Here is a 13,101-nt window from a genome sequence, read left to right as displayed (position 1 = left end):
TATGCATTCAGGGTTTGAACAGTTTGGGATTCTAGTCTAGACACAGCCACTTGTTAGCCATTGAGCCTTCCATATGTTAACTGGTGTCATTGTCTTAGTTTCTTCATCTGTAAAATGGGGTTATTAATACTCACCTTTTAGCATCGTTATGAGAATTAAAGGAAATACTACATTTACTGCTCTTAGCACAATTCCTGGCACATGATAAACATTCAATAAATTATAGTTTTATATAATTATAATTTTAATTAACCTTCTGAGACTTAATGTGCACATCTATAAATCGGGTTTGACAGGGTGGCCATGAGAATTAGATGGAATATATGCAAATTACCCAGGGGGCTGCCTGGCACATAGCAGGTCCTCATTAAGCATAATGACCGTGGGCCTTCACATCTCTGTGGATCCTCCCCTGTGTGCCTAGGGCCCACTTAATGGGTCAGTCACCCCCTTCTCTGGGCCTTCTAGTCCTTCCAAATGGATTCTGTGGCTTGTCTCTCTCCCTTGACTGTGAGCTTATCCAAGCAGGGGCCATCTGATTCAGTTCTAGCTCTCTAGACCCGATCATAGATCCTGGTGCAGAGTGGGCTTTTAGAAAATGTTGATCAGTTGAACAAAGGTGTGATGCTAGATATAGGATGCTGTGGGGGTCCAGGCCCTGGGTGCCTACACTGTGCATGGGGAACCAGGCTAGCCATCCCAGAGGGTGAGCATGGGGCATTGTCAAGGCTCAAGTCTCAGATCTTCAGATGGGATTCAGCAGAGATTTGTACTAGATTTGGGGAACAGGCTTCCTAGGCTTCTCCAGCATCGTGTCTCCAGGGGACGGTGTCTGTTCTTTGGCATCTCAAGGTCCCACCTAGGCGGTTGCATAAGACTATTTAGCAGTTGCTACGTTGGGAAAATATTTTTAAAACAGAAATACTTGCACGTGGTACAAAATGAAAATGTACAGTAGACATACAATGAAAAGTGAATCTCTACTGCCCCTTTCCCTTAGCATCTCTCCTTCACAGGACACAGCCACTGCTAGCAATGTCTTTCATACCCTTCCAGAAATATTCTATACATATATAGGAATTTTTACTGAAAGGTGATAGTATATCACACGTACTATTCTGCATGTTATAATTTTCCCTCCAGAAAAGTACATACAAAGAGCTTCCTCACTCTTTTTTAAGGTTGCATAATATATTGGGTGACTATAACTTATTTAGCCTCTTCTTGATGGACTGGTTTCCAAAGTTTTGCTATTACAAACAATGCTGCAGTAAGTAACCTTCATAATAAGTACATGTACATCATTTAGTATGTGTGTGAGTACCTGGAGGAGAAATTTCTAAAATTGGAACTTCCAAGTCCCAGAGTAAAGGGCATGCGTATTCGAAATTAGACAGCTTTTGTCAAATTGCCCTCCACAGGATGTATAGCAGCTTTTGCTCACACAAGCCAAGTATGAGAGTGCCTATTTCCTCCTCACTGCCATTGCTGCGTGTTTTCAATCTTTTTTTATCTTTGCCAAACCATATGTGAAAAAGTTTTTCAAAGCTTAATTCACATTTCTCCTATGAGTGACATTGAGACTTTTCATATAATTGAGAGCCAATTGTATTTCTTATTCTGTAAAGTGTCAGTTCCTATGCCTGTTTTCCCACTGAGTTGTTAGACTTTGCCTATTATTTGTAGGAGGTATTTTTATATTAAAAAATTAACCCTTTGTACTACAAATTGCAAATTTCATCTGAACTAAAGTGCAAGTCCTAGACCTTCCAAAACTCCCACCCTCACCCCCTCCCAGGTCCACCAGACTCTGAGTCCTCCAGGGCAGGTCCAGGCCTCGGTCAACCTTGTGCGTGCCGCCCCCCACCCCCCGCCATTCCCTGTGAAGGGCTCGGCACTGTAGGAGCTGCCTTTAGGGGCTTTTTGTTCAACTGAACTGATCCGAATCCCCATGTTCCCCCACCCTACCTGCCTTCCCCTATGGCTTGGGAGTTTCATTTCCACCTCCAACAGAAAAAGATGACTTTTCTCATTGCTCACCACAGCCATGCACCTGTTTGGCCTAAACTGGCACCTGCAGCCGATGGAGGGGCAGATGTATGAGATCACGGAGGACACAGCCAGCAGTTGGCCTGTGCCAACCGACGTCTCCCTGTATCCCTCAGGGGGCACTGGGTTAGAGATCCCTGACAGGAAAGGCAAAGGAGCCACAGAAGGTAGGGTTGCTGTGTTGTCCGTGTCGTGAGTCCTCTGTGTCTGCCTTTCAACTGAGGAGACTTCCATTATGTGCGTCATGTGCCTGACTCACAGCTCCATGCTCTGGCGCTTCTTCCATCCCTCTGTAGTCCACGCCGGCCACCAGTCCACCTGTGTCTCCATCGCAGTTCCTTGTCACTGAGCTCATGGCAGGGCTTGGGCAGGGCTCATGGTGCTCCACGGGGTCCCATCTCATGCCTTGAGGGAAGCGTTATGGGCTTGCGCACTGCTGGGGTGGCTATCCCTGATCATGTGGGGTCCAGACGAGCTCTTCTGGGGCAACCTCATGGGATGGATGGGCACCTCCAGAAGTGGGGCTTGGTGAGGTGGTAGGTGGTGTGTTGTAACTGAAATATCCTTGGATCCTTGTGGTTTAATGGAAACACCAGTGCAGGTGTTCTGGCAGTAGCAGCCATGTGTGACCTTGAGCAAGTCACTTCACTTCCCTGAGCCCTCATTTCCTCATATGCAATAACAATAATCATTAGTGTTTGTACAGTATGTTTGTTTCAAATATTTTTGCCAAGAGCATTTCACATTTAATCCTCACAAGGATTCTGTGAGGTAAGTGTAATTATATGTACCTATTTTAGATGCAAAATCTGAAGGTCCCATTAATTAAGGGACTTGGCCAGGGTCACCCACCAGTAAATTAGGGATTTGGGAATTTGGGCCCATGTCTGTGTGACTCCAGGACTCTTGCTATCTCCATAAATCATCCTTCCTGACTAACCCTGTGGTTCCAAGATCCCGAAGATGGGAACGAGAAATCCCATTGTACAATGAGATGTGAATTTATTTTTCTATAATTGATGAAAATAGGGGTGGCATTAGGAGCTTGGCAGTCTTAAATGTGACATCATCAGCCCCACACTCTGAATTTCTTAGGGGTCTTTCTAACATGTCATTGACACAGATTCTCTCCCCATCAGCTAGGAATGACGCAAACTCACAAAAACTGGTATGAGGAAAGATGTCTGAGCTTGCAGGCCAGTCTGGACTGGGGTCCTTCTGGGTGGTGTGGCCATCCATTCTGCTGCACCTGCTGTGACCAGCTGTATCTCTGGAGTTACCTCATCAGCACTGTGGTCATAGCTGCCTCCAACCCTCTCTGCTTACACCTCCCCTTTCCTCTCAGTTAATTTTGAGGCCATGGTTTCTGAGCTTCCCTGTCCTTTCAAGGATTTGCCTTCCAGGTATTGTTTTGGTTTACAGGATAGCATTGGCTTGTTGGAGTATTCATTCATGAGCTCCGAAATGATGATCCAAAGACCAAAATCAACTTTATACTTGTCATCATTTTTATGGGGAGGTAACTGGGGTAAGTTTAGTTCCACAGAGCCAAATAAGTACCCATGCAATTTGAGAGGCAAAGCCCATCTTTTTCTTTACAAAGATTTTAAGACTTCAAGCCTTAAATAATTTACACTTTCTTTGCCCCTTATTAGGATATGAGGGCACATCCATAGGGCCATGGGAAGAGCTCTGGTTTAGGAGTCAGGAGCCCTGACTTTAAGCCCAGCTCCTACCCACTGTCCTGCAATGTCATCTTTGGCAAATCCCTTGCATAGGCCTTCTGGACTCCATTTTCCTTCTCTTTAAAAGGAGATTGTTGAGCTAGATTATCTCTAAGATCCATTCTAAATCACAAATTCTACATATGAAATTAGTAATAGAATCATCATTTCACTAACTGGATGGCTCTTCAGAATTTTTTTCACGTTGGCCCTGTCCATGGTCCTGCTTGTTGACTCGTGATACCCAAGCCAGTCAGTAGGCTCAGGTGCCCCAGGTGAACACCGGGAAATGAAGGCTGTCTTTAGATCAGCGTGTACAGATGCAGGTTAAAGATACGTTTCTCTAAAGCTACTGGCAAAGGGTCTCATTTAGCAAAATGCCAGTTTTTCCTCCATGATCTCTATCAAACATTCTTTAAACAGGAATTGGATGTATCTGAAATCTTTCACTCTAATGAAATTAGTTTGCGGGTTGTTTAGGCAAGGAACAGGAGGTGCAGATAAGAGACAAAATGAAATTGCCCCAGCTTATTGGTTTACTTTAATTGGAGGATTTTTGCTTAAAGGGATTATCTGTCATTACTAATGCAAATGGAAACCCTCTTTACAAACCCCTAAAACACGATGCAGGGCTGGAAACTGGTCAGCCTCAAAAGCAATTACTGTGACAAAAAAATACATCAGTCTAGGAAAACAGAAGACAAAGCTTTCTATAGTTTATGTGAGACGATATAGTCCTTAATTTCTTTTGCCCTGGTCAAATATGTGTCTACTCAGTTTATGTTTTTACTTATGATGTTAAAAACCTAGTTCCTTAGCCCTGGCTGGTGTCACTCAGTGGATTGAGCACTGGCCTGAGAACCAAAGGGTCGCAGGCTTGATTCCCAGTCAGAGCACATGCCTTGGTTGCAGGTCAGGTCCCCTATGGGGGGCATGCGAGAGGCAACCACACATTGTTGTTTCTCTCCCTCTCTCTGTCCCTTCCCCTCTGTCTATAAATAAATAAATAAATCATCTTTTTTTTAATCTAGTTCCCTAGACACATCTCAAGGGGGAAGTCTCAAACCCTGATCTGAGTGCATTTTTGCTGTCCCTTCTGAGGGTATCAAAGAGGAGAGCTGATTCCAGAATCAGGATTAGAAACCCTTTTCCACATGATGGGGGAAACAATGGGGTATGATGGAAAAAGGATAAAAGGGTCTTGGGGCCAGACCGTCCAGGGTTTGACTCCTGGCCCTGCCATTTATCAGGTCTATTAATTAACTCATGCCAGGTACTCCATCTCCTTTGGCCTTAGTTTCCTCATCTGTAGAATGAGGATGAAACCTAAAGAGGCACTCAACAAATATCCATTCCTTTATTCTTGTTATTCAAATCCAAAGCTGTTACATATCAGTTATTACCATCTCGAAAGTCCAGACTAGTTAACATTTTATCCTTAAAGATCCTGGAAAGGTTCGGGCATTTTATGAGTATTTTTAAAGGATATATATTGTTTAATAATGCAAATGAAACATTTTCCATGTTCACCATGTCTTTGAGAATAACATCAAACTGCAGAATATACTATATTTTCAACATGGCTCTAACCATTTCAGGGTTGTCATAGGACAGAAACCAAATACAGCAGCTTTTGCAAGTAAAGCCACAAGAACTTATGTTATACATTAATGGAGAAGGGGAAAAAACCATGAATAAACAAGCATTTCTGATGGTTGAATTGGTGGGTCAGGGATAGCATTTTCTTCTCTCTGCAGTGAAATCAAAATTGCCCATCAGTTTGAACCATGCAAATTGCTGCACACAGGCTCAGCTGGGCTCTCCAAAATGAAACAGCTTATTTTGATAACCAAATAAATTTCAAACAGTTGCTAAGGAAACTAAAGGATCCTTTGTGCAAGTTCTTGTATTGAAAAGAACAAAAAAGGATGGAAGGAGGGGGGAAGTATTAATTGATTAGGAATTTAGAACTTATGTTGATAGATCTCAGTTCAGGAAAGTAAAGACTGTGACTGGGCAGTGTGATTGGGAATTTCAGTTCTCCCAAATTTCTCATATTTTACTAAACTGTCCAATTGTTTCAGAATTTGTTGGGAAATGTCTTTTATGGACATGATTGTGTATTTGCACAGCATTGCTATAGGAAACCTGAATTTATATGTATTTACAAAGAAAAGGGCCATTACCACTAGAATCTGCCTTGTGAAACCTAATCATGCTGTTGGTGGTCCCTAATTCTGAATTAAATATTTGGTACTGTTTGTTAAGCCTCTGGGGGCACCCACTGACTGAATAGTGTCCTTCTTATGAATGTTTGAGATGGTGACTGTCACCTTTAACTTTGAGGCCTGTTTGCAGGCTCCTACTTTATAAAAATTGCCAACTTTTTGTGTACCAGCTTGCCAAGAAGCTCATCAGTGGTCTGGCCTTGGTACCCAGGCTGCTGGGACTGTACATTAAATTGGACTGTTGCTCTTAAAGAGGGTCAGCACACTCTGCCACCACTGAGAATGCCTTGGAAGAGTTGCAACTCATCATTCATCAATTTAATGCTCTTAGAAGCCATGTTCTAACAAATAAAACGGAAGCCAAAATGGCTTCATAGCTCAATGGTTTCTTAAGCAATCTGAGCTTCAGTATATATGTTTTAATAGTATGAGAATTAACTGACCCAATTTACATGAAGATGCCCACCATATAGTTAGCGCTCATTAAATGGTAGTGAAAACTACTACCTCTACCTTCACTGCTATTACTACTACTGCTAATATACTTATCATCATCATCATCATCATCATCATCATCATCATCAGAATGTACATAGTAATAAAAAGGATTTCATACACAGGTGTTTTCTACTCCAGTTACCTCTGCCTTCTACCCTCTCTCATGATTCCATCATTGGTGGGTTCTGCTGTGCAGTTGGATATTTTCTGTCCTAGGGCTCACAGCTTGGTGCTCGGAATGGAGAACAAAGAACCTTGGGTTATAGGATCTGGAAAGAAAACAGCAGTTAGGGATTTTTTAAGGCAGGAAAGGAAGGAGGTGGTTTCACTCTGAACAGCCCTTGGGCCCAGTCAGTCCAATGCCTCTTTCCCATCAGGCCGAGGTGCTTGGCAGGCCATAACTCCTTCCCTGCAAAGGCCCCTTCTCATCCCTGGAGTTAGTCCAGGGGACCACTGGGGACTGGAGGGGAGGAATAATAGAGGTTAAATCCCCAGGTGGGGATTTTCCTTCCCTTCTCAAACATCACCCTCAGTATCTGGACAGGGCAACTTCTGGTCCAAAGTCACTTTTGAACCTAAGTTCCAAGGTGGCCCTCACTGTCTCAGCCCAAAATGTCAAAGTTCTAGCTGGGGAAGGGGTGCCCTAAAGCAGACTTTGTTATTTTGATTCCATTGTGTACACACCGAAGACAACTTTTTCCTCCCATTTTGGCCTCCTGAGGTGAAATACTAGAGTGCTAGAAAAAAAATATTCCCCTCTGCCCCTCCCTTCTCTGGGGTAAGAGCCAACAACTGACTTATGCCCCTGGGGCCCCACAGACCTCTCTTGAGTGTCTCTGGGCTTGGCCCCTGCTCTGTGAGGCTAAAGAACACAGCTGATACAATAGCTGTCTCCTGAAAACATGCTCACTGAAGGGGAAATGAAGTGTGCATGGTTTGCCAGCAGTGTGCCCAGTTGCAGAAGAACTTTTTATTTATTCTCAGACATCAGAATTATTGGAAAGCAGGCTATTCCCCCATCTCACCAGCTCCGACTCCCACCTACTCACAAAGGAAACGAGTCCTTGGAATTAGCAGGCTTGGCCTTATTTCTCTGCACTTTCTGGGAGTGAAAAGCTCAGAACTCATTCTGCTTTTGTTTCGTACTCCCTCAGAGTTCTGCTTCCTGAGCAGAATTAGAAGCTGAAGGACATACTACTTTCTACCTGGACTGTAAAAGGATTGTGGTATTGAGAATTCAGAAATCAGATAAAGAATGAGAAAGTCATTCTCTTCCATTCTAATGCTTAGCGAATTTGGCTTCCGTCTTTGGACCAGGTTGTGGTGGTTTGTGGGTGTCTGCACTTTCAAGGTAAAAGTCTAGGGCACGTTCCTCCCATAAAGGAACTAAACATGAGCTTTCCCATGCTAATGACAGAATACTAGTGACACTTGCATAGAGAGCATGCATTTTAACTCTTTTTTGTTGGCATATTTTAATTAAAATAACATTTAATGGTTTGAAGCTAAAAAACCTGATGTTTCTGCCTGGGAGTTTATAAGGGAATGATAACATATGGAGAAGTTTAACATTTAAATTGAATTGTATTATTTAAAACAGTAAAATATTTTACGACTACAACAATGCCCTGCCAAGCCCCACTGCAACGTCAAATATGCTTTGTAAGGAGCCTCACAAAGCTAGGGGGAAAAGACATTTTAATTTCTTATTCCCCAAATGCTTTTTATGAAAAGTTCCCATAAACGTGTTTTCTTTACAAATGGATTCTTGTTCTCTAAAGTGTCTCTTTGAACATTCCTAACAACAGACAGGCTTGGAACTGGGATGCCCAGGGGGTGCTTTCTAACAACAAATGAGATGGAGACTTTGTTTGGGTTTTCCATTGTTTTAGGTGTGATCTTCTAACAGCCCTACAGTCTCCTGCCCCCTGCCAGTTCCTCAGAAGGCCAGTGTCTGGCAGGAAGTTAGTTAGGGTTTATATTTTTTACATGTGAATGTGCCTAATTACTAAATAGAGGATGTTGGTAAGCAACCTTCCTTCCCGGCACTTAGGGTGTCCCCAGAAAGCTGTCACTCTCTTGAATGGTAAAAGAAAAAGTGACCAAGAGAGACCCTACTCCTAACCAGCATCCCCCTCCCCGCAACTCCCTGCAGCCTGCAGGGTTGGGGGCTTTGGTCAAATTTCCAAGTGTGTCACAGGCTTTAAAAGCCTGAATTTAAGAAATCGCCTCAACTTTGCCTCTTTAGTACAAAAATGATATTCAAAGAATTCCACCCTAGACAAAGAAGCATTTTTCCTCCCTTCACAGAATGCTCTTTCTCATCTTCCCCAACCCTACTAGCCCTGCTCTCAACACAACCACCCCCCATATCTCAGCCTCAGGATTTGACTTCCAGTTACACATAAACCACTGAACTTGCCTTACTCCACCCAGGCCATGTTTTCTGCTGCCGGGGGAACCATGCTTACAGCAGTTTAATGACAGCACCTTGTTTCCTCCAGACATTCTATTTCAGCGTGCACGTTTTCTCACACACACACACACACACACACACACACACACATATACACACTCGTTCTCATGTGACTGCCAATGATTATATTTAGGATCAAAATATATCTTAACAAGCTGTGGAATTATGCAGTAAACAGATGGCCCTTGGGGAGGACCCATACTGCTTTGGAGGAATGAATATTTTGAGCAGAACAATCTGAGTATCCCTGGAAAAGCAGTTCCGGACGTGTTTGCTCTTCAGTCGGGGACCGGGGAGGGGTGCTGGCAGCAGAGCACTGTGGAGAGGAGCGCGGGCACAGGGAGTCCTGCTCCTTTGGATGCAGCCGGTGCCTGATTCACCCGTCTCTAATCGTGATGTTTTTGTCTTCCCTTCCCTGTATTTTGGTAGGAAGGCCCAGTAGTTTCTTTCCAGAGGACAGTTTTATAGACTCTGGCGAAATCGACGTGGGGAGACGAGCTTCCCAGAAGATTCCTCCTGGCACTTTCTGGAGATCTCAAGTGTTCATAGACCATCCTGTGCATCTGAAATTCAATGTGTCTCTGGGAAAGGCGGCTCTGGTTGGCATTTACGGCAGGAAAGGCCTTCCTCCTTCACATACACAGGTAACCAGAATCTCACACACCTGGGGCACCTACCTCAACACCCAGCCCAGAGACAAAAACTTACTGCTTAAACCTGCATCCTTCAGCTTGGAGGGAACTCTACACATTCGCTAGCCCATTCATCTGTTTGGCCTCTCTCAGACCTTGCCTTTCAGATGAGTGACTTTATATCATTGGGGCTTTGTAAGGGAAGGGAATTCTAGGAAATTTTTCAATTGCCTTCCTATTGTCACCCAGTCTCCCAAGTAAAATTACCTGGGAAATGTAATCTAAAGAAAAAAGCAAGCACTTTGGAGTCAGACAGACCTGAGTTTGAATCCTCTCATCATCAGCCATGAAACCTGCAGCGTGTTACCCTGTCAGAGCAAGTTTCCTCATCTGTCACATGCTGATAACAATCCCTACTTTGCAAGGCTGTTGTGAAGAAGAAAGAATAACATTTATAAGGCAGCTACCATAGGACGTGGTTCGGACTTAGGGTTACTTCCCTGGTCTCCTGCATTCTTTCTCTCCTTCAGAGTTTCACCTTCTCTCAGGCATGCGCGCACCAGAAATACTGAGTAAACTTGTCCAGGATGATTGACGCATTACCAGTCATGATGCCTAAAGAACAGACTTCTGTAATGTCCTCCTAGCTCCAGGATTGGAGTAACATAAATCATAGGTATCTAGCACACATTCCCAGGCCAAATGCAGTCTTCCTAGCACGAGTTGCTATTTAAGATTTTTAGGTAAAAGCTAGATACATAGACACATTTCCTAAGGGTGGAGTCACAGAAAAACAGAGAGAGCCTGGTCCCTGATTTTTTTTTTTTTTTGTACAACTGCAATGCTAGTCCTAGACTCCATGCCTCCAGGCATTTTTACATAAGATAGAATAAATACCTATCTTGGGTTTTTAGAAAGATGGATAGATGACTCACTTTGCTCACTGGTAGGCCCATAGGACTGGACCACCCACCTGTCGTTAACATTGTGCATCTGACTTCTCACGAGTCTCACACTAGCAGGCTCAGATCAATCAGCAATTGTGTTTGACACAGCATGTAATTATTGATAGAGTTTTGAGCTAATCCAGTTAAGTTCCCCTAACACTGCTGCCTGAAACTGGAGTGCTTAAAAAGGATCATTGACAAAAGGAAAGAGAGATGTAAATCAGCTTTTCACTTGCTGCCCTTGACTGACATTTAAAGCACCTCCAGGGCTCCAGTCCCTACCCCAGACCCTGGGTTTCCAGGAGCTGGAGTTCGAATAGTCAGGACACGGCTGCGTTGGTCATCACGTGCCCACCTTTGGAAAAGCACGGTTGTCCTGGTATACACTTGGCCAGGTGAAGACTTATCACACATACACCAAAACTGCAGCAACATGAGACCAAAAGAGCCCACTAACTGTGGGACACTCACAAGAGAATAAGCAGACTATTACCATGAAATAATGGAGTCTGGGGAGGCTTTGGAGTTGGTCGATCAACCTTCATGTGGCTTTGGCCTCTTTTGTCTGTCACAGGTTGTGCTTCCTGGGGTTTTCTCCAGAACAGCCCTGAAGAAAGAAGCTAGCATTGTGGTGAAGCGTATCCACTACTAATTATGCTCTGTTTGTACTTTAGTTTGACTTTGTGGAGTTGCTGGATGGAAGGAGGCTCCTGACCCAGGAGGCACGCAGTCTGGAGGGCCCACAGCGCCAATCTCGGGGAGTCGTCCCTCCCTCTAGCCACGAGACTGGCTTCATCCAGTATTTGGATTCAGGCATTTGGCACCTGGCTTTTTACAATGATGGGAAGGAGTCGGAAGTGGTTTCTTTCCTCACCACTGCCATCGGTAAGGAACCGCCATCTCTCTGAGGTCTGTGGGGTATTATCTGTTGGCGTGAGAAGATACCTGGGAGCTGAAGGTGACCAGGGAATGTGTGTGGTCCAGGGCTGTAATGCCACCTGCAGTCTAGCATCAGGCCAACTTGACCAGGCCTGCTGGACAGGGCGTGGGAGTGAGAGGAGGGGCTGGAAGGCCATCCCAGGCTGGCACCAGAGCCCGGAGCCCGCTGCTGTTCTGGTGTTGTCTGGGGCATGGTGTGTGGACCAGCCTGGGTGGGAGAGGCACTGACAGTGAGACAGGAACCCTACATGCCTGGCCACATGGAGGGAACATTTCTCTTCTTGAAACTTTTCCAGCACCTTTATTGTTTTTCATAGTCTCCCTTGGTTCAACTCACTGATTTGTTATTTGGGTTTTTCTGAGGCATTTTCTTGTTGTTGGTTCATTTTGCTTTGGAAGCCATCAACTTCTTGCAGATGAGACAACAAGATAAAGGCTTATAGGGCAAGGGAGAGTGGCAGCTCAAATGGTTGGGTGAACAGTGTAACTGGTCACGCCAGGGGTGCTGGGATGGAGATATCCTGATCTCCTACAGAGGGGGAGCCCTGGTGTCATAAACACGTGCTTAACACCTTCGCTGTCCCTCCCAGAGGGAGAGGGCCACAGCTCTCGAGGGGTTCAGCATGAGCCCCTTGGCTGCCTCCCAGGTCTATGGGGGTCTGGAAGCCTGGCATCCTGTTGTAAGGAATGTCTCCCCTTCACCCACACATTCTATAGACTTTGTGTCCTTACGTCACCACTGCATGCGGTAGGAGGCAGTGGTCAGTGGTTCAGGTCAGAAAACACTTTTTCTGAGTTCATATGGGGAGGGCTATGACATGGGCTGCAGATAAAAATTTCCTCCAGGAAAATAAAACTTAGAGGAAGACAGCATACCACTAAATGGAGCACTTGGAAATGAGATTGCTAGCTAGTGAAAAGTTCTACATGGTTCAGAGTTTACCTCAAAACTCTGTCTCAGTCCTTGGCTGGGAGTCTCTCTGAATAAAAACCTCTGACTCTGGTCATTGAATTCTAACACTCTTGCAAGACCCTGGCTCTTTTTCGTAAACAGCAGTAGTCATTTCCCGGCCACCTTTCTCTTATTTGTAATCTGGCCTTTAGTGTTGAGGCAGAGAATCCCTGCCCATCAAATGCAGGCATGATTTACCAGTGTCTGCTCCAACGGCAGTCTCCAGGGGTGCAGGTGCGACCATCAGGCAGCATCAGCTCGGATGCAGGAAATGCCACCTGTACTGTCCTTGTCTGAAAGTGTCTGTCCCAGCTGCTGATCTCTGAGTGTCTGAAGGACAGGGACTTTGGCATAATCTTCCCTGCCTCCCCAATGCCCAACCAGGCCCCAACACGCAGTGTCCCTCAGTCACTATGGAAAGGAGCGTGAGTGTGGCCTTTCCCCTGCGCAGCCCCCACGGCCAGCCCGACAGCAGCCATGGTCCCGTGGGTGCATGCTGTGGTCTCCTCCCTGCGTGCTGCCTCATGAGGGAGAGTGGGAAGTGTGCTTGAGTCTGAACCTCCTCCACCCACCTGGGATTTGACCCTGCACAAATGACCGAAGTTTTCCAGTCTGTGGTTTCTCGAGGTCCCGGAATTGGGGTCTGCAGTTCAGCA

At 45.1% G+C, this 13,101-nt stretch overlaps 1 protein-coding gene across 2 annotated transcripts in view; it reads left to right on the top strand.

Annotated features, from left to right (window-relative positions):
• TENM4 (teneurin transmembrane protein 4) overlaps positions 1-13,101 on the top strand; it is a 737,235-nt gene that overhangs the window by 540,614 nt on the left and 183,520 nt on the right. For both annotated transcript variants that reach the window (XM_045817894.1, XM_045817893.1), the window contains 3 exons: positions 2,046-2,216; positions 9,405-9,619; positions 11,229-11,439. In XM_045817894.1, coding sequence (XP_045673850.1) covers positions 2,046-2,216; positions 9,405-9,619; positions 11,229-11,439 — 597 coding nt within the window. The remainder of the gene's footprint in view (positions 1-2,045; positions 2,217-9,404; positions 9,620-11,228; positions 11,440-13,101) is intronic.

This window comes from Phyllostomus hastatus, unplaced genomic scaffold (assembly GCF_019186645.2).
Source record: "Phyllostomus hastatus isolate PE091 unplaced genomic scaffold, TTU_PhHast_1.1 phas_scaffold_317, whole genome shotgun sequence".
Lineage (NCBI taxonomy): Eukaryota > Metazoa > Chordata > Mammalia > Chiroptera > Phyllostomidae > Phyllostomus > Phyllostomus hastatus.
Note: the sequence above shows the minus strand (reverse complement) of the source record. Positions and strands in the feature narration are given on the sequence as shown.